Source organism: Haliotis asinina, chromosome 5 (genome assembly GCF_037392515.1).
Source record: "Haliotis asinina isolate JCU_RB_2024 chromosome 5, JCU_Hal_asi_v2, whole genome shotgun sequence".
NCBI lineage: Eukaryota > Metazoa > Mollusca > Gastropoda > Lepetellida > Haliotidae > Haliotis > Haliotis asinina.
This window is the reverse complement of record NC_090284.1, coordinates 52,716,724-52,743,803: the sequence shown is the minus strand read 5'-3', so window position 1 is coordinate 52,743,803 and position 27,080 is coordinate 52,716,724. Positions and strand designations below refer to the sequence as shown.

Sequence of the window (27,080 nt, the reverse complement as noted above, 5' to 3'; positions counted from 1 at the left end):
TCCATGTAAATGTAACCATTAATAATTGTTACGAATATTAGATGGCACTGTACTCAAAACGTGAAGGAATACAGCAATGGTACCTATGCTGAACATGCCTGACTTTGTCAGCTCATATAAACGTGAAAATTGTGAAACATGTGATGTAGTTTTCTCTAGTGACACGTGAGATTATGCGAGAAACCACGTCACACCAGACAGAACGCGCGCACAATTATTACTCTGATAAGAATAGTCGTTTTGAGAGCTTTATGCGATTGTTTAAACCTTTGAAAAATATATACATCTCTAACAAAATTGTATTGCCTGGAGTGAAGTTTTTAATATAGGTAGTGTCGTGAACGATGCACCACAGAAATACACGCACGTGCGTCGGTTTACTTGACGGTTATCACTGATCAAAATTCGGCTTGTTCCGGAATAACACGAGTGGGTAACGAATGGGGAAATCAGTTGCTACACTCTCCAACCCAGCGTTCCAAACGACTAGCGATTAGTCTGCCACAGACCAGAAAGACGTGCAGAAGCACTGTCCACTCTGTAAGTATATATTTTTGACGAGTCTACACATCGAATTACTCTTCTTTGATACCGATAGAATGGTTTACACGTTTCGTGGTTTTGGGAGTAAATAACCCCAAAAATGTAAGTAACACAACTTCGATTTGCGCAGCGAACTTTGTTTGCGTAGATTATGCGTTTCCATGTGCTGTCACCGAATCCCAGTGCCGTGGAGATAGAGCATGTGATGGGGTCATCATACACTGTGGTAAAAAACCATGACTATTGCAACTGTAGAAAACTATCCATTCCACAGTGCAAAACAATATTAAATGCGCACCGAAAAGGTTGCATTAGGCCAGTCTTTTCTGACAAACAAGTTAGACTAACAGATAGTCTCTGAAATCAGGGATACTCTATAACTCTATACTCTATAACTCTCTATATAGGCTCCCTGCTGAAATGAACATATTTTACTGAAAAAACGTTCACGGTGAAAAAAATAAAATAATGAAATGGGGCCCTAAGACTTCCTGAAGCCATGGAAATCTAGACTTGCCACATTTTCTAGACTTGCATGGCCTTTCTTGGATATATACAGACTAATAAACAAGTTTGCGGGTTTGTTTATAAACAAGAGAAAAGTATAAGCTCGGCCCCGTCTCGCATAGCGCAATATACGCAAGCTGGTGCGCGCAGAGGGAGCCGGGAACCAGCTTAACGCGTATACTGCGATATGCGAGATCACTGCTCACGTTAACCACTGCTCTAACGTGGTTCCCCTCTCCCCGTGCGCGCGCCCACTAAGCTGGGCCCCGTCTCGCACATCGCAGTATATAAAGTTTTCGCCAGCAAACCTTAGCGAGCGCAAAGGGAGCCAGGAACCAGCTTACGCGCTAACGTGCTCATATTGGGAGATGCGAGACGGGGCCCAGCTTATCACTGGATAAGGAAAGTCGCATGGAACTGTGGGTAGGACTGAGCGCCGGAATGTGTCGTTGATAGTCCACTAAAGGTCAAAGGTAAAGCACGTTGTGATACGCGCGCAGACGACATAACAGAAAACAACAAAATGGATGCTGTGTGGAAAACCGTCAATGATTATATACCAAAGACTACTGACGTAAGTCGGTCATGCAAGATGTGCTACATAAACTGCATTTAATATGACATCACTGCAGTCTAGCCGTCTCCTGAAAATGAATTTGAGAAAATATGATTATTTTACTTTGAGCACTTTTGCATTATCTTCCAAATACTGAAAGTTCATCCTTGGCATGCAAGTATGTCTTGTTTCTTCCCGGTTTTCTTCTGCCTGAGTACTGTTTATTCAAGGAATAAAATTTGCTGTCTGACATAACCTTTAGGTATAGGATTTGGATAGGAAACAATATTCCTGAATCTGTAATGTATACTAATGTGTCTAATAGAGTGGTATTTCAAACTAACAATACATTGACAGGAATATGGTTGATTTACATGCTTCCTTATGTATGTTAATCATTCCTCATTTCTCAGTGATGCCTCAGACATTAGGATGTGGTTGGTGGGGGGTGAAAGGGTAGCCTATTGATTAAAGCTTTCGCTCATGATGCCACAGACCATGGTTCTAATGCCCACATTGGTACAAAGTGTGAAGCTGATTTCTGGTGTTCCCTGCTGTGATCTTGCTGGAATATTGCTAAAAGCAGCTTAAAAGCAAAGTCTGTCAGCCATAGACATGATGGAGAAATGAAAGACAAACAAGGCTATGAGTAAGATTATTGCAATAATCTCCGAATAGTTAACAATAGATCCTTAGATAGAGGTGCTTTGTTTTTTCTTTATTTTAAGAATGTATCAGCAGTGCTGCAGATAATTTTTCAACATGAGTATGTACGCCTTATATTTTCAGTATAAGAGTACTGAAAAAAGTTAAGAGTACATTTAGAGGTGCTGAATGGAATTAAATGGCGTGTAAGTAATCTTGTGGTTCATTTCATATATGCATCACAACATTGCTACTCTTGTGTAAACAGGTCAGTAAACAATAAAACAGTATATTTTCAGATAAATACATCCATAAGTGATTTTAAGACCATACACAATTGCTGTAGTGCATATTTGCTACTTTTTCGGATTTGTTTTCCTACCGCATCGTGCACATTTTTTATCCATACATACGCCACTACGGCCCTTATCTGGAACCCTGTATCAGTCATGATGACGTATGTTACAGTTAAGTGAAAATCAAGAGTACACTCATGTAGCTTTGTTAAGTGGATGTAAACGAAGTGCATCAACCAACATATTTTAAATGAACGTCTCCATTTTGTGTATCGACTCATTGTTTTATTCATGGATTGAGCAAACTTAGAATGCCTAATAATCTACTCTTGAATGAAACATAATAATTGATTACAATGTTTTATTATCATTATCCATTTGAGTGTACACAAAATTTTATGTCTTCTTGTTTAATGGATTCAGATAGATTTGAAATTTTGACAGAGAGCATGGTCTTATTGTTTATTGACATCTAGAAAAGCAGATGAGATGTGAGTAGGTTAGTGCTAATGGTCTCTTTACTTACTTGACAATTTTCAAACTTAAAAAAGTTGTTAATAGTGATGATCTTGGTCTATTTATCTTAGTGCTGGACAATTAGATTTAGTGTGGTCATTTTTGTCAGAGAGGCATGGCATTGTGTGTATGAAAAAGTACTTCTTCGTGATTGCACAATACTTACCGCGATCCACTAATGAAGGTTACCCACAAAGTTAGGTTACGGTTTTGTATGATTGTAGCATCAGATAAATGTGTTCTGGTTATACAGAGCATTTTTCACTCTTGTCTCAATCCATAATCTACAAGAAACAGTGTGGTTTGGAATGAGCCAATATTACGGAAACTGAAAATGGTTGTTGACCTCAGGCATGCTTCTGAAATAATCATTAGATGATTTTGTTACAGAACGGTGTTGTAAGGATAATGTGAATTGCATTAAGGAATGAGGGAGACAAACATGTCTGGTGATGGCTCGAGGGTGGTAATTCATATAGTCATAAACATTATGTTGAAAGCGAAACATAAGACATTTAAAATAAAAGTGCTTTCATAAACCAGTGTTTGTTATAAAAATTAAAATTCACTGCCTTTTTGCTCACAAACTTTCCACAACGCTTGGTGTACTTGATGGTAATGCGTTTAGAGATGACTGAACAATGAGCAGTGATGAGAGAAGGTTAGGATAAACCAGCATCAGTCTGACAGTGACATCAAAGAACATTGTTTTTTATAACAGTTCAGAAATTATGTCATTTGAAATTGTGATGTAATTTGTAAATTTGTGGTGATGAATTCTAAGGGAGGGCCTAAAGGGAATCCTGTTTTTTATTACATCACAAAAAAGGATCCTCCATAGAGTTGTTCATGGTAATAGTGGTTGTTATGACACATGTCCATTCTGAATTGTATTTTGGATTTGGACTAATTTAAAACTCGGATCATGCTCTATCTGAAATTTTGCATAGTGAGTCCATTTTTACAATGTTACTATATTGACTGTTTGTTGATAATTACTCCTTTGATTATGACATGAATGAACCAGGAAGTCGTTAAATATTGAGATACCTGATTGATATGATCCACTGGTCCAAATGCTTTGATAATGAGTTGCTTATGGATCAGTTGTTGTCAGAACCAACAGGGGGTAAATGATGGCCATGGCTTTTATTAGTTTGTTTTAGTTAGTTGAGGTCAAATGTTGAAATGTTCATTAGCTGACAGCAAATAAAGTAATTAACTGAGGTTAATTTTGGGCCCACATGTTTGTGATCAGTTGAGAGAAAATGGGACCAAAGGTTCAAATCGGTTAGGGGTAAATATAGGCCAGAGTTTGTTATCAATATCAGTCAAAAGTAAATGTAGGCCTGGGATTGGAACTGTTGAATCTCAGTATATAATGACTGGTTCATCTGTTCATTCCATTTTGCTGTTCCAGTGAGCACACCCAACCTACCAATCTTCCATTTTTGCCTTAAAGCACCGATATTATTTGTTTAGTTAAGAGAACAAAAGTAGTAATATATCCGTGTGATTTCCATGTTATCATAGGAGAAAATTGCAAAGGGTAATACTGATTATTGTGTTTATAAACTGCTTACCTGAGCAGGAAAATACAATTCATGGTGGCATTTACTTTGTTTCCATGCTGTTTCATACCATATAATACTGTTTGTGAGTTTTGGATTAGATTCATGAACTAAGTTTGTTTTCTCACGTTAATACTTTGAAATAAACTTAATACTCGTTCTGTATTGATTTCTGAATTGTAATAAGTTCTATAAGGTCAGAAATGAAAAATATTTTTCCATGATCTAATTGGAATCATTGGTAATGACAAACTAAAACGCATGAAGCTATTCATTTTGTTTAGCTGTTTGTCAAATGGAATTTTCTACTTCATACCTATTTACAATATCATTATGAATGCTGATCACTAATAGGCTGTGATTAGGTATGACAGATTAGGTATCAAATACTGGCAGATCATAGGCTACTGTCTGTGTGTGCAAAAGGTCAGTAATCGGTCACTTAAGGTGTAGTGCAGGTGAGTACTGTGACCTTTGTGGTTGCTGGTTAGTTGATGGGACACCACAGGTAGTAATGACCAGGATGACACAGATGTTGCCTAGTTTGGTATTTTCATTCGAACAATCCTTGAACTGCATTATTTTTGTTTCCACTCGGCCCTTTTTAACTTATGCAATGAAGTCTCAAATAAAGAAAGCCTAGATTTTTTTCAGGTTCTGATTCTTCCTTCTCAGTGGTTTCCTTTTCTATTTAAAATTAATTGCTTCTATATTCACATATTCAGACGCAAAGCATTAGTCTAAGTTTAGTCAGATACATGACAATAATAAGCAAAGTGTGAAGCCCGTTTCTAGTGTCCCCCATTTTGATATTGCTGGATTATTGCTAAAACTAAACATACTCCCTCACAACCACTATTTCTACTATTCTTTGTCTTTGTAAACACCTTTGGAATGAGGGCATGATAAGACCATAACACATACAGGGATGAGAAATTTCCGCGGATCCGCGGAAATCCGCGTTTTTTTACATCTCCAGGGTCATTTTTCTGAAACGTCTAAATATATATACAGTGTTAATATTGATTTTAGCCATATTTAGTGTGTAAAATGCCAAAATCCCCCAGACCCCCGACTAGTTTTCAGCTGTAAATGAAAATTTCCATTCTCATCCCTGCACATATCATTTTCATATAAAAAATATAATGAACAAGACACTAGCTGAAGTAATGGGTTGGGTTTGTTTGGGGGTTTTATTTGACAAAAAAAATAGACAGTGTGATACATATTTATTCACAAGAGAATAAGATTTTCAGCAGACAAATGTTTTAGTATTCTGTATGCAAGCAACACGGCAATGATCCTGTTGATCCTATTTATTGTAGGCATGTCTGATCACACCTGGCTTTCACCTGCTGTTTACCTGCCATACCTTTTCTGAAATGGGAATTGGGCTATCTCAGTTGTTTATCTTGAAAGAGTAGAAGCTCCTCCAGGTGTACATCACTGGAATAGTGCCCATATTACAACTACAGACACCCATGTTTAGTGTTTTTGCGTGCTGCACTCATTAATTAAGGTTGCAATGGTGTCTTTTGTTTTTAGAATATTTTTTTTTCATTTTTGTCATTTTCATTGAATCATTTTTATTTTGGTATATATGCCTTGAAGAATACATTCCTTCCCTGTTTCTTTACTTTACATTCCACACATAAGACGTATGGCTTGAAATTTTTAGCTATTGTTCAGCTGAACTGCATTGAAGGGGTTAGCTGACAAATATATAATCATAACTCCGTTCAAGATCAGCTCATACCATCCATCAGTGCTGGAGAGCCTGGATCTCAGGTACAGAAGGTATACTCTTGTTGGTCTTATTTTCAGCCAGCCCAAGTGTAGTTTCCAAATTTTGCAAGCAAGTCAGGCTGGCTGTAACTGAACGTTACTAGCCCACAAAATAATTTATTTGCCTGAATATAAATGTAGACAGATTTTATCATTGCAGTGCTAATATGATAAACAACTTTTCTCAGGCCATAATCTTGCATGATTTAAAGTGTATCATAACTTTGAGTGATATGTATAGGAGAAACCTCGCCTCCATGGTTTTGGTAGACAATGTAAAACTTGAGGGGGAGGGAAATCCTGAGGGGCAAAACCCAAAACCGCGGAGAAGTGTTTTCTCTAATATATATACCCTCAGTGATGGGTAATTACAATGTAGATGATCTTTTTTATTAAGCTACATAACAATAACTGAAGTGTGCGTAAAATCATTTTAATGACAGTAGCTATAAGCAGATAAGTTAACCCCACAACCTTCGTCAGCCCGGTGGCTGTGCAGTAGAGCGTCTGCCTACAAATGTAAGGCTTGTGGTTCCAATCACGCTGCAGAAAACATTTGAAATGTGAGTTTAATCTTCAATGATATTTTCCAAATGATTTCAAACACTTGTGTATCATTTGAATTTTGATGTTCATATAAAGTTAGGAAAAGTAAAACCTGGGAAGCGGTCTTACTAGTGGAAAGTGAAAGTTGAAACCTGGGAAGAGGTCTTTCTAGCGAAAAGTAAAACCTGTCCCTCCAAAACAAAAAGCTCAAATTCAGTTATTCTGGGAAAACAAGAGATGACCTTATATATCGTGAGAAGCAGACTTTAGGCTTATGTATTTACAAAATGACCCATGAAAATTTACTGACTAGTTGTGCCAATGACTGGAGATTTACTGGCCCAACTGGATTTTCACAAGCCATGGGCACACTCAGCCCAAGTACGAGTCCATTAATTATTTGTTACTAATGAATTAACTTTAAGGATTGAATTTCATACAAGTGTTTTGGGAATGATGATGACAATTCACAAATGTTTTCAGGAGTGGAACTGGTGGATTAAATTTCGTAAAGCTGATGTGATTCTCAAGAAGCATGAGAGTGTCCTGTACTATGAGATTGCCTTCTATGTCATGGCTTTCCTTACATTCATTCATGGTGAGGAGGACTGCACTTAATTTTTTCGGTCGAGACACATTCAGCATTTGCTAAAATAGTCAACAACACAAGTAATATCCTTACTTTGACATTCATAATTGATTTATTAATCAATCTTGTTGATTATGTGCATGTTGATTAAGTTTTCCTTGAATTCAAAGGTATTTTAGTTAAAAGGTATGAATGCCATTTTGTTGTAAAGTTTCATTTAATTGACTTTATATGTCTAGTAAACAACAAAATACCAAAACGAGGATAGGTTACAGTATATTCAGATGGAGGTTGGTAGCTTAGTGGTTAAAGCATTTGCCTATCATACTGAAGATCTGATTTGATTCCCCACAAAAGTGGCATGAAATTTATCTTACTCACCCAGCTGTTTTACTTATTCATGTTCAGACATTTCCAGAAAATTTTCCCACTAAATTGTTATTTCTGACTTTAATAACCTTATTAAAGGATGACAGTTCATTTTAATGCTGATTGTGCTTGCTTTCAGCTATGCGACACGGAGGCAGGTTTCGGTGGCTATGGCTAGCATCAGTGTTCCATGGTTTGACGGTTGAGTGTGTCAGCTACTTCATCCCTGACATTGACAACTTCTGGCATGCACAGTCAAGTGTGATGCTGTTGGGACAACGATTACCACTCCAAGTTCTGTTGTTGTGTATGTCGAAGCATGATTGCCACACTTGTAGGGAGGGGGCTGTTTGGGTAGTCACTTGACAGTAAGATTTAACGTGAATGGGTTCATCATTAGACAGTAACCACACAGTAAATCTAGAAATCAGCAAACAATATTCTTATTTGCTGCATGGCTGTTGGAAAACCCTGTGGTTGAAAAGTGTTCCCTTGTCAAGCCAAAGACTTCTGTTCAATTCCGACATGGGTACAATGTGTGAAGCCCATTTCTGGTGTCCCTGGTGGTGCTATTGCCAGAATATTGCTAAACGCAGCATAAGAACTCCCTCGCTCTTATTTCATGCTAAATTTTCATGGAGATCATGTTTTACCAAACAACTTGGACTGTCTGCCGTGTTAGAGTCATTAGATACAGTGTATTGTAAAAACTTCGGAGATAAAGAGCAGGGCCTCCTTTCACAAGCATTAAGGTTATTGTAAGTGACAACTGTGTGACGAACTTAAGAATAATGCCGACCTGTCATCTGAACCTCTGAATCTGAATAGTGGTGCAGTCCATTTGATCATTAAAGGTCACGTGCAACGTAAAATTTTGCTGATTCTGATACCTTTCGTTATGTACTTACCGAAACAAATAATCATAAATGCCAATTCAGCCTATAAAGTGCAAAAAAGCACGAAATAAAGCCAGCGAAATCGGAAGTTCAGACGATTCAGTAATTTTCCCTCAGTGATGGGGGGGAAACACTGGGTTCAGCAGCTATGCTGCGCTGTGCTCATAACACATGTGCAGTGAATAGGTTTGTGGAACTTGAAACAGTATGCCTGCCCTGAGTATAAGGTCGTGAGCAGTAGTCTAATCTTGGTTGTGTACTCAAACAAGTAAAGAATCTACTTGTTATTTAACAGAAAATGCTGACTGTGATAAGCACGCTCTGTCACAGAGAAAACTCAATGTCTGGTTTATTGACTCCCATATATCTGCCTGCCTGTCTGCTAATGACAACATGCAATGCACCTTCAATCATTGACCACATCCAATTTGAAATAAACACCTATCGGGCTTATATGCCATAAACAAAGAGCAGGGTAATCATATCGGCAAATGAACAAGTGGCCAATGAAAAGGTTGCGTTACACTTGAGTGCACATCCAATGGCTCTGACTGGGTTCGGTATCATGGCTGCGTCGTTTCGAGTTGGGTTAACCCAAGGACTAAATATTGCACTTTTGATTTGCGATTATATGCTTATGATTCTGTTTATTTGTTTTTTGGATTAATCTGCAATGTATTTTATATATCATGAATAAGTGATAACTCTGTTTTAATTATGTTTGATTTTTTAGTTGCATGTGATCTTTAATTGGCCATGGGTATGTGGGAAACAGCTGTGACACCATGCAACAATGTCTTCGCTCCATTAGGATCTGTCTCTCTGAACATGTTTTTCGCCATTTGAAACCAATTTTTCTTAAAAATTTATGCATTGTTTCTTCACTCCCTGTATATCACAAATCATCAGTTGATATTTTCATAATGCTTGCCTGTGTTGGCATTGTCTTGTTTACTGTGTAGCAGTGTTGAATGTACTAGCAAATTGCTCATTTATCCAAATCATCAAATTCAATTTTCCCTTTGTTACAACTACACACTTTCCCTGGGAGTGAACTGACTGGTACCCATTGCGGGAATGCACTTACCATCTTCATTTATTTTGTGTAATGTACAGATGTACCAGTAGCATCAATGGCATTTTAGTGCACCGTGTGTGCTGTCCGAAATAGTACACATGTACATAATGACGTAGGCAATGACTTGACTCTGTTTACCCAATTTAGAGTGCGACATGGTAAGTCTCTCAGTCCACTTTACGAGATACAAATGCTCGAGCAGAAATACCATGCTTGGAAAACATAGGGTGGAAAGTGATTACTGTAAGGATCACAAAAATCATGTGTGCAAAGTTTTCAAACCTGTTCCCCGTTTGAGTAGGTAGTGGATCAGTTCAGCTCCCCCCTCCCCCGTCTCCTTTAACAAACATGTCTTTTACGCACCTCATTACATTGTTGGTTGGGCAGTAAGGTAACCTTCATGAAGTGTTAAAGAATGGAAGTTTAGGTTAACCTTAGTAAAGGTTGCTTCGTGAAAGAGCCCCAGAATTATTTTCACCAGATTCATTTAATGGAAAATACAACAATTTTGACCAAGTGAAATGATTCAAAGCCTATTTTTACACCCTATCAGACTGTTACTTGGTCGCTCTCTTCATCTCACATCTTAACATGGGTGTGGCCATTTGTAGTGTCAAGTTTGTAACCTTGGATTAGGCATTAGTTTATGGGTCCAGACAAATGAAGCTCAACTACACTTGGATGGAGTTATTTTCTTTTGTTAGTCACACAAACCTGTCATAGATCCATTGTACTTTCTATAGTATTATCACATATTTGCTCACATATCAATCTCAGAACACAAACATAGCAGGTTTTTGCGCTCCCTTTTTGCCAGACACTGTTCAGGCAAATAGATCAGAGTGCAGCAGGTATGATACAATTTTAGTGTTATTGTTTTTCATTTGATAATTGATCGATCACAACAGTTAACCTACAGGCTGATCACAGTTTCCGCTGACTGTTGCAGACCCTGTGTATTACTATGTGGCATCAGTGGCTGTTGGACATATGAAGCTGAGGGGATGGGCCGAACCATTCGCAGGTATGTTGTGTTATGAAGCTGAGGGGATGGGGCTGAACCATTCACAGGTATGTTGTAATACGAAGCTGACAGGATTGGCTGAACTGTTTGAAGGCATGTTTTATTATGAAGCTGGGGGATGGACCTAACCATTCACAGGTATATTGTATTATGATATGTTGATCAGATATGTTGACAATGAAATGACAAAGGTGCACCATATCACAATAATAGACCTAAACAGTTATGACATGGTCACACAATGCATTAGTTTTTACTTGATCAGGTCAAGCTGAACAAGCTCTAATGATTGTATTGTTTGATAGTGGGGCTCTTCACATGTACTGATTTATCGCTTGACAGTGGGACTGAGTATTGTTATCCTTGATGTTCCCTACGACATCATGGGCATCAAGCTGCTGTGGTGGACGTGGCACGACGATGACCCCAACATCTACGACCGCCACTACTCTGTGCCTTGGACCAGCTACTACTTCCATGCTACTTTTGCTGCAGGCTTCACTATGGTTTTCCATGGACTCCGCAACTGTTTGTGTCAGAGAGCAAACAAGTTCCAGTCTGCTGGGTAATACCTTCTCTTTTCTCATTCTCCTGATTTAGTTACGACACAGAAGGTTTGGTTTGATTTCTCATTTAATAATATTTACTGAGGTCCATTTCTAGTGTCCCTGCCATTATATCCCTGGAATGTTGGAATTTCAGGAAAAATACGAAACTCTCTCGCCAAAGGGGTCTTGAGTATTGTCATTGCCTTCTATATCATCATCTTCATGTTCACAATTAAGAATGTTAAGGGTGTTCTGGCGTGATATAAAACTTATTCTGTCTAAACATATTTCGACTATTTTATCTATTTTGGGGGTTCACAAAAACTCTCAATAGTTATAGATTTCATCATGTTACACTGACAACTTTTAAATGTTAGTTTGATGAGGTATGGTCGAAGGGAGATAACCTCTTTTTGTATGTTACATTACCTCTCTTCAGTTGGAGCATTTCACAGATTTCAGAGTCACCAAGATGTGACCAAACAAATGTTTGGATTTCTCCCTTTGTCTCCTTTTGTGTTGTTTATTGTATGGAAAGGTACAATTCTGTATTTTGGCATAAGGTTCTTGTTGGAGCTGATGGTTGCTGTGGCAACTGGCCTTCTGGCCATGCCTCTGGGAGTCTTACAGTTTCTGCCCATCTACCACCCACTACATGACTCCTTCAAGCTCCACACGGAGGTGTGTGTTCTCATGCTGCTGGGAGTTTATGGCACCCTTGTGTGGATTGCAGACAGAACACCACTAGAGGGAGCCAGGGGACCTCAGAAGTCAAGTAAATACTTCATGTCTTCGTGTTTAGATATATCACTTGTGCCACTTTCAGAAAGAAAATGCAGTCAGATAAGTGAGAGTTGTGAACATTATGTCTGTTATTTTCACCAGTCTATGTAAACTTAGGCTCAATTTTAATCTTAACACTGCTATATTGACTCAAACAAACCCTACTAGAAGGTTGGGTCAGCTAGCATTTTGAAGTGACAAATCAGAACACAGCTTTCCAAATTTTGAAAGTTAACATTCACATGTACCATTTGAATATTTAACTCCGAATGTTACTTTGTGCATGATTAAACTATCCACTTGCAAACATACTCTTGAACATGTTACTCCCTCACCCAAAATCATTTCATGCAACGGCTGCCATATAATAAAACTAAAGAATAAAACTAAACTCACTCAATTCTGCTAACTGCTGCCATATAGCTTGAATGCTGCTGAGTGCAGTGTAAAATTAAACTCACTCAATGCAGGCAACCGTTGCCATGTAACTGGAAATTTTTAACTTACCTTACCATAGGTCTTATGCATATTACCTCAAGCTTCGCTAGAAGAGATCAGACAGTCGTTGATTCGCCATTCCCTAGATGGCTACCTCATGTAATCTACGAATGTAGTCACGGAAGTGACGTGATCTCCCCACTCGCGCAAGCGCGAACAATCCAAAATCACTTTTACTTCTAGCGTTCGTCTGTTCGGACGTTTTTTTGGTTCGCTTAGTTTACCTACTTTGTGGTTCAATAAAGTTGTTCCTCACGGGTAGGTATGGTTTGTATCCCTTAGGTGTGCGTGTTAAGGTAAGTAATCATTTAACTGCACTTACTTTGCTACCTCGTGTTGTTTTGTTTTTTTCTCTCACTTCGGGGTGGGTTCGCCCGCGTCGTGTGTGAGTGAGGCATGGCGTCCGTGGGGGTATTATATCTTGCTGGTTTTTCTTCCTCCATGTGGTTTCCATGTCGATTAGTATTTTTGCCCATGTTTCACTGCATTTATACGTTTTTTCGTGCCACGTTGCGATGTATGCAGGTAGCCTTTCTGGTTGTTTGCCCTTCGCTGTCACGAGCTTACGGGCGTGCCTACTTTATAGTGGGGGTGCGTTGGTGCTGCATTTCTGGTGTAGGGGTGTTTTTTTCTACCTCCTAGCGTTGGTTTCCACGCATTGTTATGTCTTGTTTTGTTACAGTTAACTGTGTATGTCTCGCCAGTTTTACACTATCAGCTAGGGGCAGAAATCAGCGAAAGTTCCTCACCCTTGGTGCCCGGATTGTGCGTCTCTAGCCTGCTCTTTTGACGGACGCTGCCAGTACTGCGAGTCGTTATTGGTGGCGGATTTCAAGACTTTATTGCGGCTAAGAAGAAGCTTTTTGCACAGCAGTAGAGAAGGATGTCGTCTCAAGCGTGGTCGTTGGGATCTCTGCCGGACGACCCTGACTTACAACCGCCTTCAGCGACTGTGCCGACGCCTGGGATGGGGCGTTCGTCCGTGACGCCTGTATGCTGTATGCCCCGGAACCACCTCGCCTGGATTACATCGTGGATCTGTTTTCATCCAGATGCCTTGTCTCATCCGGAAGTCCAGAGGTTCCTGCGCTCCCTGCTGACGCCCGGTGCTGCTGCGATGCCAGCGTCTATCCCGACACCAGCACCTATGCCGACACCAGCGCCTGTGCTTACGCCAGTGCCTATACCTACGTCAGCGCCTATCCCGACACCAGCGTTTATGTCTACACCATCGCCTGTGCTTCCGCCAGCACCTATGCCTGCGCCAGCGCCTATGCCTACGTCAGCGCCTATCCCGACACCAGCGTTTATGTCTACACCATCGCCTGTACTTACTCCAGCACCTATGCCTGCGCCAGCGCCTATCCTGACGTCAGCGCTTATCCCGTCACCAGCGTTTATGTCTACACCATCGCCTGTGCTTACGCCAGTGCCTATCCGGACGTCAGCGCTTATCCCGACACCAGCGCCTATGCCGACGCCGGACCCTGTGCCAGCGCCAGCGCCTGCGCCTTACCGTACACCCAGGGTGTTGCATACGTTGTCCAGGGAAGAGGTTTTGCACGACAGCTGGATGAAGGGCGATCTCGGCGCAGATCACGCTCCAGGTTCCCTGGGAGTTGGTGATCCTGTACCCTCCACAGTAGTCTTTGTCGGCGCTCTCGGTCAAGCTCACGGTCCCCGCGTCGCCCTTTTGAATGAGGACTCTCGCTTTACTACCAGGTGAAGACGTTGCTTGCAATCCCAGTCCATATCACCTCGGTGCTCCTCCAGATCTCGGCGTTTGCGGTAGCCGGAACCACCTTGAATCCCGTCCAAGGAATCTGCTGCTCATGCATCGACTTCGTCTTCTACACTGTGGCGTGATTCGAATCCCGTGTCCTGGGAGGACCGGGAGGAACAGATTTTTTTGCCCGGACTTCGACGAGGAGGCAGGAGACGACGGCGACGGTGATGGCACTTAACTACCCTTATCAGTTGTCTTCGAGTGGACTGCCCTTCGCCTTCGGTTGATTCCAGCAACCTTGCAGCAATTCATTTATCGCCGGAGCTACTCATCCCGCTGTTGTTAAATGCGGTCTTTGCGAAATTGTCATCTAATCCGAATTTCAAGCGTGTAAGTCCAGGAAGTCAGATTACAAGATACACAGCCTGGTTTTCGCGAACAGCGTGGCTGTCCTGGGTGAATCTCTGTAGCAGTTATTGGGCTCCTCGCAGCACTCTTACAGAGTGCAGGATTCTAAGCGGGTGGCATTGAAGACTGAACTCAAGCAAATGTTTAAGCCGTTTTCTGCGCTGGCGTCAGCTACATCGGCGGCGGCGATGGACTGGTCTGAAGACAACGCCTCGAGGATCAATCACCTTACCAGGTATTCCTATGCCGGTAGGCGGGAGACTGGGTGTCCTTTGGAGGGACTGGTCGCATCCTCGAAGATCCTTACGTTACAGTTTGTCTACATAAGCCTCAAGCGGAGAAAGTTTTCTTTCACTTGCTTTACTCATTTGGTCACGAAGATTCTTCGAGACAACAACTAAGTGCCACGTCTAACTACACCTCGTGATTACAAGAGAGGACGGCATTTATCCTCGGGGAAAAATTGCCAACACATCTACCTGGAAAGCTATTGTCTACTTCAGTTTCAAGCGGCGGAACAGTTTTCGCACGCTTTACTCATTTACACACGTGCTCGCCAAACAGCATGGTTACGGTCAAGCCTACAGGCTAGCAAGGAAACACCGTTTACAAGATTTCATGATGATCAGTTATGTGCTACACCGGTGACGTCACGTCTACATTTTGATTGGTCCCCGAGAGACAACGCCCTGCAAAGGATCCCAGGGTCGTTACATCTACTATCTGATTGGTCATCGAGGGACAACGCCCTGCGCAGAATGTGTTGTTTTATTCTAGTGTTAGCAAGTTGTCTGCAGTGACTTACAGTCATTTTACGATGGGAAGATGTCGTTTACACTCTAGACTAGCAGTCTACAGCAGCATTGGATGCCTCTAGTCGGCATAGAGATCCTCTAACATTAGTCTGAACGCTGCCTGTCAGGAGGCATGCAGCGATGTATGGCAGTTTCTGATCGGACAGACAGCCAGCTTTAAATAGACTTCATTGAAATGTCAACACATTCATAATAAACAGCGTGGTCGTTCTGAAGTCAAATAATGACGCATTCTTCACGGCATACAAGCTTTTCTTGAGAGAGATGGACTTCATTATCAGGCTGTTAAGTCAGCTTGGATGACTTGAGGATCTAACTCCGCGGGATTTAATTCATCACATCGCCGTCCCAGGTTCGGGAGTCAAAGTTCAAGGCGATGTTATACACAAGCTGTACTCTGCCCGTTGTCACTGTGTCAGTGATAATGTCTACTCGATTTGCTCACTTCACCTCAGGATATGATCAGACGTAGACGTCCACTATTACGTCTATGACAGGGATCATGATTTCAAGACAGGTTTACGACATTGGACGTCTCGACACCACACCCGTGGTAGACGCGCTGGTCAATGTTTGCGTAGGAACTTACACATTTGAGCCGTCATTCAACAACCATCTTTAGGTAGACACGTCTCTCCAAGGATTGAGTGCCTATCTAGTCAAGGAGGAGTGCCTATCTAGTCAAGGAGGTTGCAGCAGGATTCTGGAAGAGTGGAGATCTATCTCTTCACATCACCCAGTTAAAGATGAAAGCGGTGATGCATGTCTATCATTGGTTGACAGCACCGAGAGACAAGCTACTGATGATCCTTACGGACAACTCTATGGTAGCCTTCTAGGTAATCAAGGGTCAAGGAGGCCTCGACCTCTACTACACTTCTTGTCGTTTCTACCCTTCGACGTGGTCGAGTCAGATCCTCCAAATAAAAGTATCTCTCATACCAGGAGCCTGCATCTTCATGGCAGACGCCTTATCTCGCCCCCTACGTATATCACCAACAGAGAATATTGTGTGTCGAAACACTTTCAAATAATCAGCTTCTAGAGTGGGACCAATTGCTGTACCATCCTCACAATCGGACACTGCACCTGGATCCGCCGCAATTTCATCTTTGTGCCTGGACCATCTGTGAAGTCTTGAGGGCCAAGGGGTACTCATCTCAAGTGGCGAAGTTAATCGCCCTGGAGCACAGGATTTCCACTCAGTGGACCTGCAGGCGTGGACGATTGATGTGATGTCCCTGTCGTGGGAAGGTCTGGACGCTTACTCATTTCCACCATCAGCCCTTCTCACAGAAGTGGTGACCAAGGTCAAGCAGACTCAGAACCTGCGACTGCCTTTGGTCGCGCCTTGGTGGCCAGCCAGGCCATGCTTCCCCGACCTGCGTCTTCTCACCAGCAGAGAGTCGTACCAGCTTCCAGATTAGTTACGTCTGCTTTGACATCCGCACAGTCGGCAGCTTCATCTGGACCCGCTGAGATTTCATCTTCACGGTTGGGTCATCTGCAGAAGGCATTGAGAGTTAAGGGCTAGTGAGTGGCAAGCGTCCTAGCTTGTGTGCATCGTATGTCCGCTAGGTCCTTATATGACGACAAGTGACGCTCATTGGAGAGTTTTTGTGTTCAAGACCGCAAGATCCTATGACAGCTTCTCCACAGTTTTTAGCGAACTTCCTCCTGTTCCTGCATAACTGCAAGCATCTTAGAGGCAGTACTTTGGGGACTTATCTGTCGGCTTTGAACTCCTTCTTGGCGATTAAAGCGGATAAACAGATTTCCAAGATACCACAGCTTATTGCGCTACTCAAGCCTTTCAAATTGGAGGACCAGAAAGTTAAGCTTCATCCTCCAGCTTGGGACCTCAACATCGTCCTACAACATCTTAGAGGACCTCCGTATGAGCCGTATGAGAGGAAGCCTCCTTCATGTATTTCGTCTAAAAGACGGTCTTCCTTCTAGCGTTGGCTACTGCGGCTAGAGTTAGTGAAATTCATGCCCTGGACGTCACACATGTTCGCTTTGAGCAGTCAAGGCATGGACAAGCCTCCTTGGGTCTCCTATGGGATTTTGTGGCCAAGAATCAGCTTCCTGGACAGCCAGACAGGCTGTTCTCCATTCCTCCTGCATCTTCAGTCTTGGGACAACATGCCTTAGAGGAGGTGCGACTGTGTCTCGTTCGAGCCCTCAGATGTTACATCCGGAAGTTGGCTTCTAAGAGACGTTCCCGTAAAAGAATGTTCATCCCACTTTCGACTACCTGCAAGGGGAGGTGAACAGGAACACAGTCGACTTATGGCTTCGATCTACGATCCTGACGGTTTTTGATGCCAAGCATCTACCTCATCCGGTGGCGAACAACCCACACGAGATCAGAGCGTTGGCATCTACCTTGGCCCTCCATAGTAATTGCACAGTGCCACGAACTATGGAAGGCTGCTTTTGGAAGTGGTCTACTGTCTTCGCTTCCCACTACCTGGGGGACTTGGCAGTTGAGGACATGGAGGGACTACAGTCCGTTGGTGGTTGCCCAGCAACTTACCCGGCCGGCCGCCCTTTAGGTAATAACACTGTTTCTTACCGTTGGTCTTAAGATTAACCTCACCTTCAGGGTGCGTCGGTTTTTTCTTTGGAGTTCCCTAGGGTTACTCTTTGTCCTGCTTCCAGGTTTGTCCTGTGACTGTTGACATGGGTCTCCCAGGTTCTCCTAATGCATGTGCACTGGTTGCTGAGGGATGGTCCTCTGGAGTCCACACCACCATCCATCTGTCGAAGCCATATGCATAAGACCTATGGTAAGGTAAGTTAAAAATTTATTAAAATCTAAATATTTTAGATATTTAAATACTTACCTTACCATAGGGCGGTGACTCCCTCCCAACGCTGGATGCTCCTCCCCACTCTGGACTCTTCGGACCTTCCTGTTGCCAGTAAAAGTGATTTTTGGATTGTTCGCGCTTGCGCGAGTGGGGAGATCACGTCACTTCCGTGACTACATTCGTAGATTACATGAGGTAGCCATCTAGGGAATGGCGAATCAACGACTGTCTGATCTCTTCTAGCGAAGCTTGAGGTAATATGCATAAGACCTATGGTAAGGTAAGTATTTAAATATCTAAAATATTTAGATTTTAATAATATTGCTGATTGCTTGTCGTGTCTGTTTTCCCAGGGGGCGGTATCAGTGAGGTGTTTCTCTGTGTTCTGCTGCATTATGGGCTGTACCTCTACCTGGTGTTCACAGCGGTGCCAGAGAGAATCCAGTCCACTGGGTTCCACCAGCCGGTTGGCAACTGCAACACAACATTGCCGGTTCAGACTCCTTTTGGGATGGTAAGTATGTCTGTCAGTTATTGCAACAGTGTCTGCATTGTGGTGTTACTGTTAACAATGTCAGTGCTTCCGAGTTGTTTTGAACTGTGTTTGGTGCATTGGGAAATCAAGGATAAAAATTTGTCACATGATTTATGTTATGCAGTATAGTTGTATATTAATATAGTTCTATACATAATGATCTTGGATCCAAGTAGTTATGGCCAATCTCTTGCTATCTAACCATGTTATTAACATCATTGGTCATGTTAACTCGTGAAGAAATGTAAATTTTCATCCACATTTTAGGTGAACTTGAGTCATTTTGTTTATTTTGAGCTGTAACTCTTAAGTGGGATTCATATGGATTATGAATGTTTGGTCTCATAAAGCAGTGATAACAGGGAATCCAGATAACAACTTGACTCAACTATAGCTACAGTAAGAACACTATAGGGTAGCCAAGTGGTTAAAGTGTTTGATCAACATGGGAAGGGTATCGGTTCATTTCTCCAATACAGTGTTCTCTGCTTGTTCCTGTGGCCCCTGGTATTTAATTGCCAAGAGACATAAAACAGTAGTCACTCGCTCTGTAGTAAGTGGATGTTGTTTTATGCCAAAGTCAGCAAAATATCTCCCATATTACAGTAGGTTTTATATTTAAGCAAGACCTGTTTTGCTAATGATATAAATAAGTTACAGAAAATACTGTGGTCAGTTACATATTTTAATGACTAGCAACCAAACTATTTCTTTTTCAGATTGTTAAAATTTTAACTTACCTTATGCATATGTCTTATGCATGTTACCTCAAGCTCTGCTTAAAAGAGATAAGACAATCATTGATTCAGCATTCTACTAGAATGGCTGCCTCGTGAATCAAATGTACAGCAATGGAAGTGACAATATCTCCTCTCTTGCGCAAGCACAGTCTATCCAAAAATCACTTTTACTTCAAGCATGCTTCTTGGCAGATGTTTTTGGTTTCGCTCTACACTTTAGTTCATCTATTAAAGTGCCTGTTTGATCCTTTTGTTACCAACGTTCTGAAGACCAGTTACAAGTTGCCAACAGCCATGTTGCCACCTCTGACTATGATACCCCAGCCACACGTGTATACACCAGATCAGAAGTTACTTCAGATGTTGGTAGACAAACAGGCGATAGAGGCAGTGCTAGATCCCAGCATCTTTCTGGTTCCCCAAAAGGATTCTGCCAAGATGAGAATGATCCACAACATTGTCGTCTTCAAGGACCTTTACGTCTTGGAGCAACCTCACTTCAGGATGGTGTCCCTGGAACAGCTGCACTCAAAGTTTGCGTCCAGGGTCTGGTTGGAAAGGTTCGACCTCCAGGACACCTATCTACATGTACCCATCTAGCGCCATGACAGGAAATAGCTGAGATTCGTCATCAACGGGACCCACTACCAGTGGAAGGTGCTTCTGTTTGGACTTTTTACGGCCCCGTGGCTTTTCATGGATCACACGGTTCCTACATCTCAAGGGCTTCGAGTTTGATCCATATATAGACAACTGCCTGATGAACCACCTAGATCCTCTGTTTCTACACAAAATGATGGATTTTGCCATCTTTTTGAACAGCTGGGTTGGATTATCAATGTCGAGCCTTTGAGCCTTCTCAGGAGTTAACCTTCATTGGAGGCTTGTCTCTAACCAACTGCGATACTGTCTTGGTTCCCCATGACTGTTGGTTAAAGATCGTCAACTTCACCAACAGAAGCTTGTCCAAGCCACTGGGTGTCAGGGAATGGCAATCCTTATTAGTTCTCCTGACCTCTGCCCAGGACCTGACACTCAGAGGACGTCTAATGCGCAGACCGTTATAGTGCTTCCTCCTACCTTACATCAGGCCAACACATCAACAACTTGGAACTCCAAGCTGTAATTCTAGCAGTCCTACACTGGCTGCCCGTCATGAGGAACACCAAGCTTCTGATTGCACAAGACAATTTTACAGCTGTGCGGTTGATTTGCGATTAGGGTACGACCATGTCCAAGCAACTGTTGCAGCAGATGTTCTTGTTGGCCTCTTCTTTTGGACGACAGTGGCATCAGAGCCAGAGCCAGGCACATCACAGCATTTAAGAGCATTTTTGCAGATCCCTATCTTGGGAAGGTCTAGACTCATACACCTTTGCACCGCCAGTTCTGCTGCCTGTAATGATAGCAAAGATCAAGAGGACAGAGTGGATTCACCTGCTTTTGGTCACACCTTAATGGCCAACCAGAACCTCGATCCCAGACCTGTGCTGTCTCATTAAAAGAAGCCCTGTACAGTAACCAGAGTAGCCTCACCTACTCAGGCACCGGCACAGTCGTCAGCTGCACCCTGATCCGACTCAGTTTCATCCGTATGACTGGACCATCTGCAGAACGTTACGAAGGCTCAAGGGTTCTCTACGAGTGTTGCCTAGGTTATTGCTCATGCTCACCATGTCTCCACACGATCACTTTATAATGATAAGTGGATTTCATTTGAGAAGTTTTATGCACAGAAGTCCAAGGACCTGTTAAAAGCTTCTCATTTTGTGGTGGAGTTCCTTGTGTATTTGGGACTTCATAGTTAAGAACCAGCTGCCTGGATAACCGGACTGGATTTTCTCCATTCCACCCTTGTCTTCGGTCTTAGGGCCCACGACGCTGACAAATTGCTGCTTTGCCCTGTGATGGCCCTAAGGATGTATATTTCTAAGTCGTCGGCCAGGAGACAGTCTTAGAAGAGACTGTCCATTCCATTCTCTACAGCAAAGGGTGAGGTCAATGATAATACCATCGCTTTCTGGCTGCACACTACCATCCTGGCCACCTACAATGCAGAAGGACTCCCTCACCCAACACCCCACACGAGATCAGGGAACTGACTTCGACTGTGGCACTCCATAGGAATTGTACTGTGCCAGCTATTCTGGAGGGTTGTTTCTAGAAGTCCTCTACTGTCTTCATGAGCCACTACCTGAGGGATCTGGCTGTTGAGGATGTGTAGGGGCTTCTGTCTTTTGGTCCTCTGGTAGCTGGCCAGCAACTCACTCGACCCTCTGCCCACTAGGTAATTACTTCTCTTTACCATCTTTTCTTAATTTTAACTTATGCGCGAGGCATATTTGTTTTCCTATGAGTTTCCTTGGATTACAATCTGTTTCTTGTTTTAGGACCTGCTCACCCTCCACTAATTCTGATTGGTTATCCCTGATTTAAAGGGAATGTAGTCTTTTTTCTTGGGATGGTCCTCCAGAACCCGACACTGCCATCCACTCTGTTGAATCCATATGCATAAGGCCTATGGTAAAGTAAGTTAAAAATGTATTAAGATATTTAAAAACCCTCTCAAGGCTGAATGCTCTTCCCCACTCTGGGCCCTTTGGAGCTGATCAGTCATAGATTTTTGGATAGACCATGCTTGCACAAGAGGGGAGATCTCACCACTTCAGTTCCCGTACACTAGGCGATTCACGAGGCAGCCATTCTAGTAGATCAATGACTGTCTGACTTCTTTTACCATACCTTGAGGTAATATGCATGACCTATGGTCAGTTAAGTATTTAAATATCTTAAATATTTAGATTTTAATAAATATGATTTTCTATTTCAGACTTTAACCAAGCACAAGTATTTGTGCCTCAGCAACTATGATGAAGATGTGTTCGACTTCCACTGTGTAAAGAAACCACCCTCAAGTGGTAAAGACTGGTATACAATTTGTGGCACCAAGTTTCCCAACCACGCTGAGTACATCATTGTTGTGACTTCATTCTGTGTCCTGGGGTTGATCTGGTACTGGCAGCTTCTGTTCCGCTCTGGTGCTGTCCCCAGAACTCAGGGCCCCAAACCCAAACAGCACAAGGACTAGGCAAGCGTTGCTTGATGCTGTAACACCAGGGAATCCATTGCCATGGTGCACGTTTTTCCCTTTACACTGTTAAAGATCTATTAAATCACTAGCTGCAGAAAGAATTTAGAACACAATAAGGGATTTTATTTCTGAAATTTATGGTTTTTCCAATTCAAGGATACATTTGTATAACAAGACACATACTAAAGGTGTGTTAAAAAAATCATGTTGGTGGAACAAAGTCAGTTTGTTTATGAATTGATTTCAGTGTTGATCAAGTCTTTATTCATTGATTTTAATTCTGTGAGGAAAATGTTTTGAGACTTGAAATTGAATTCAAAACGTGTGGAATTCACTTTTCTTTGAGACTAGCTGATTTGAAATTGCTGAAATGACTAACTTTCATTCTTTGCTTTTGAAAAAGCCTTTCAAGGTTATGAATTTTCACTGTGTAAGTGAAATGATATTTATTTCAAGATGAGGTTTACAGAGAAACAGTTAGCTGAAAATATGTCTGGAGACATGGACAACTCATGGTCAATTTACTTTGGAGCTATTTACATTTTACTATAACAGTTAAGCTATGAGAACACCTTCCAATTTATTTTATTTTTTTTTTCAGATATATTTTTTTTTATATTATTGGTGAGATTTATTTTATATCTACATTTTAGTATGCAGTTGAATATAGTGTTTGAATTAATACTGTTTGTGCATCTGTTTTGAAAGAAACACAATAGTCAACCGAAGAAGGAGTTAAATAAATACAGTCCAGTAGGAGTGTAGTAGAATTTAACTGAAGTGTATAATTGTCAACAAAATGTCTCATTGGAAGAGTGCTCAGTACCCACATGGAACCATATTTGTGTTTGTGGGTTTCACTGAAGTATTAACCCATTTTTCTTCAAGTTCCAATATATGATACTAAGTACCAAGTAGTGTTCACCTACTCATTCACTGTAATCCTACACATGTGAACAGGACACTGGATAGTCAGGTCAGCCATTATGATTAAAGACCCAGAGATCCAATTGGAAACATTCTCCATTAGATTGTTTACAATTCTTTGTAAGGATAGCCTTATTCATTGTAACGGACAAGTTATGATAAGAGCCCATTAGGACAAAGTTCATCATTTACAAATGGTATGTGTAAATGTTGCAAATAACTTGTAGAAGTGTTACAATGATTGTTTACCTCTGATTTAGGAGTCCCACAATGAGAGTGTAGCCAGAGGGTCTATGGAAACACAAGGCAGCAGCATTATATCCAAAGTGTTTTAGTATTCAACTCTTGTAATTAGTCGTTGAAATGTAGTATTTATTGCAGATTTTTGTATCACCAAGAAATGTGGAACATTTTTACATAAATTGTATTACCATGACAATGCTCCTTATAACAGCATGGAACAAGTCTGTGTTATAAACTCTGTTGGTTTTGCATTGTCATCTACTTGGCAGGGAATGAAGCAGGTCCATTAGATTCAATTTATTGGTCCTTTCAACTTTTAGCAACACATTTTCCTCAGCACTTACACCAGAAATGACAGAGTACAGGCAAACTTCCTTATTTTGAATAAGAAATTTCCATTTGCCTGTCTAATATTTTAATTACAGCCAGTTGATAAGAAAAACACTTATGTTCCTTGCTGTGTGAGTTTGTTCTCTAAGAACTAACTTTTTAAGGGGTACATCTGAATGTAGATTATTTTTTATGTACAGTATGGTTCAAAATTATTGAGAATAGCTAAAGCATTTCTTATTATTAAACGAGAACAAATCAGGTAAAATTGAATGTATTGTGAAAGTGAACTGACCTTTTCATGTTGTGTAGGTAACAATTTAATATTTTATCAAGTCTCCTTGAGCTTCAGGGCACAGTCTAAGACGGGTAGGCATACTTCCTATCAGAGAGGTTAGTGTCTCGTGAGTTATGCTGTCCCAGTATCGGACCACTTCTCTCTTCATGTCTTCAATTTTTGTCAACCCCTTTTGATTCACACATTCCTTCGTCATTCCCCAAATGTTCTCAATGGGATTTAAGTCAGGACTATATGCAGGAAATGGTAATGCAGTCACATTTTTCTCCTGAAACCACTGCTTGGCATGTTTTGCGGTGTGTTTAGGATCATTATCTTGCTGCAAAGTCCAGTCATTTCCATAAAACACATGTGCACTTGGAAGGAGAAAATTATCTAATATGTTAGTGTAGCGTTGACTTGTCAGATTTCCCTCAAACACACACAGCGGGTCGTTCCTAATAAGGATATCCCTCCCCATACATGAAACTTTGGGCTGTATTTAGGTCGTCGATACAACGGTGCTGACGCAGACTTTGTCCATATTTTCACATTATTGGGATATACCCATATTGAGCTTTCATCAGTAAAAATCACATTTTCCCATTCAAAGTTTTCATGTGCCAAACACCACTCAACACGCCTGTCTTTATGTTCTTGTTTCATGAGAGGAGAAGGAATTCCACTCTTTTTCTCCCATCCAAGATCAATCAAATTTCTTCTAACTGTAGATTTTGATACAACTGTTGATCCCCTTTCTATCATTTCATACCTGATGTTGGATATGCTTGCCCTTTGCTTTTTAGACGCTAAAATTCCCAGCCGGACGCGATCTGAGAAGTCCAATTTTCTGGGTCTCCCTGCTCCTTTCTGGTGCCCCAAATCCTTTCCCTCTTTAAAATTCTTCCTAATTCTATACACAGTAGAAAGAGGAGTTCCTGTTCTCTCTGCCAATGTATTTACATCATCAATTCCTTGATTACACAACTCAAAAATCAACCTTCTTTTATCTTCAGCAGACATTATTGACAGTGCTGAGGAAAATGACGTCTGCTACAAATTCAGGGGAGGTAACTCTAATTGTACTATACTCAGTAGGCCAAGATGAGTTACCTCCCTTATACCATTACTTAGTTTTAAGTATCAGTGAATCAGTTGAGGTGTTAGGATAGCTCAAAGTAAGAAGAAAAATTCTCAATAATTATGAACCAGACTATATATGATGTTTTTATCTGTAAATAAAGTGCAATTCTAAAATTAGGCATGTTGACTAAATTTCGTCTTGCATTCCTATTTCTCTCTAGAGACATGGTAGTGATCTCTTTTGTATATTGATTTGGCTAGTCCAAACTACTTATGTGCAAGTATTTATCACAATTCGATTGTGGTTTGACTCACGGGTTGATGTGTTTTTCATGAAATATCCAGGTATTTTGAAGCAAAGCATGTTTGTATTTGCTTCTCTTATATAAATGCATGTAGTGAAGTGAACTGGTTTAGCAGGGTGTGCGAGATCAGTCAAAGGAGTGTCACTATTCAATGATCACCCTAATCTTGCATATAGCATCTTGCTCTTGTCATATGAGGCAATTATGGATCAGTTGCAGGCCACTGAAGGTTGAGAGCATGATGATGATGATGACTTGGACATTTAATGTGTGCTTTCCAACAGTGCTTATTTTGCAGTTGCGTGCAACATTATTGAAAGAATTTGTAAAGCAAACATTAAATTTTGACTGAAAAAAAAAATCATAAAATAACTTTTGATCAAATTTGGGATTATTTTTCCCCAAGATCTTGAAATTTTGTGTGTCCTTCAAAACTCTCATTAGTAGAATATGTTTAGAATAGTAATTACAGTTGCAATGGAAATGATTATCTTGTTACATGGAAGCAGAGGGGAGTTGAATACATGCTTTAGACCTCTAATTACTGGAATATTTATTTTTAAATTAGCTTTTGTATTAAGAATTTTGTATGTTTTTTTTGTTCATGTTGTATGAAAACCCTTGTAAACTTTATTTTTTTTTAGTTGCTATTGTCAAAATAAGACATTAATTTTCTCATAAGATCAATGTATTTTTTTCAATTATTTTTTAGTTCAAGCAGTTCTGATTATCATTTGATATCACATTACAGGTCTATAAGATTTTTGCTTATAAAGTAAATAACATACCGAATTAGCATGCAGTGGATTTATATTATATTGATGCATTGAACTTATCATTTTGTACCATTGATCAACTCGGTAAGTTTAATCTGAACAAAATACATTTGTGTTATAAAGTTGCATGAATAAGTGCTTGACCCATGAACAAGTGCTTGACCCAGGCAGGTTTATGTGAGAGACTGTGAGTCTGCAGATGTTTCCCACAAAAGGTGCTATCGGAATGAATCAAACAATAAAGGAAAATTGCCAAAA

At 41.0% G+C, this 27,080-nt stretch overlaps 1 protein-coding gene across 1 annotated transcript; it reads left to right on the top strand.

The window, feature by feature from the left end:
- The first annotated feature begins 1,434 nt into the window (after positions 1 to 1,434).
- On the top strand, positions 1,435 to 27,080 carry LOC137284783 (uncharacterized). Its single transcript, XM_067816762.1, has 9 exons — positions 1,435 to 1,624; positions 7,449 to 7,563; positions 8,063 to 8,230; positions 10,847 to 10,921; positions 11,264 to 11,486; positions 12,033 to 12,244; positions 18,869 to 19,029; positions 22,621 to 24,575; positions 25,871 to 27,080. Exons 1-8 carry the CDS (start codon positions 1,574 to 1,576, stop codon positions 22,876 to 22,878), a joined length of 1,263 nt encoding a protein of 420 aa, XP_067672863.1. The 5' UTR covers positions 1,435 to 1,573; the 3' UTR covers positions 22,879 to 24,575; positions 25,871 to 27,080.

What these genes read in the sequence shown, in the direction of transcription:
- LOC137284783 (XM_067816762.1), top strand. Translation starts at nt 1,574, where the DNA reads ATGGATGCTGTGTGGAAAACCGTCAATGATTATATACCAAAGACTACT. An exon ending in ATGGGCCGAACCATTCGCAG is followed by an intron (nt 10,922 to 11,263) that starts GTATGTTGTGTT and finishes ATCGCTTGACAG; the next exon opens with TGGGACTGAGTATTGTTATC. An exon ending in AACAAGTTCCAGTCTGCTGG is followed by an intron (nt 11,487 to 12,032) that starts GTAATACCTTCT and finishes TTTTGGCATAAG; the next exon opens with GTTCTTGTTGGAGCTGATGG.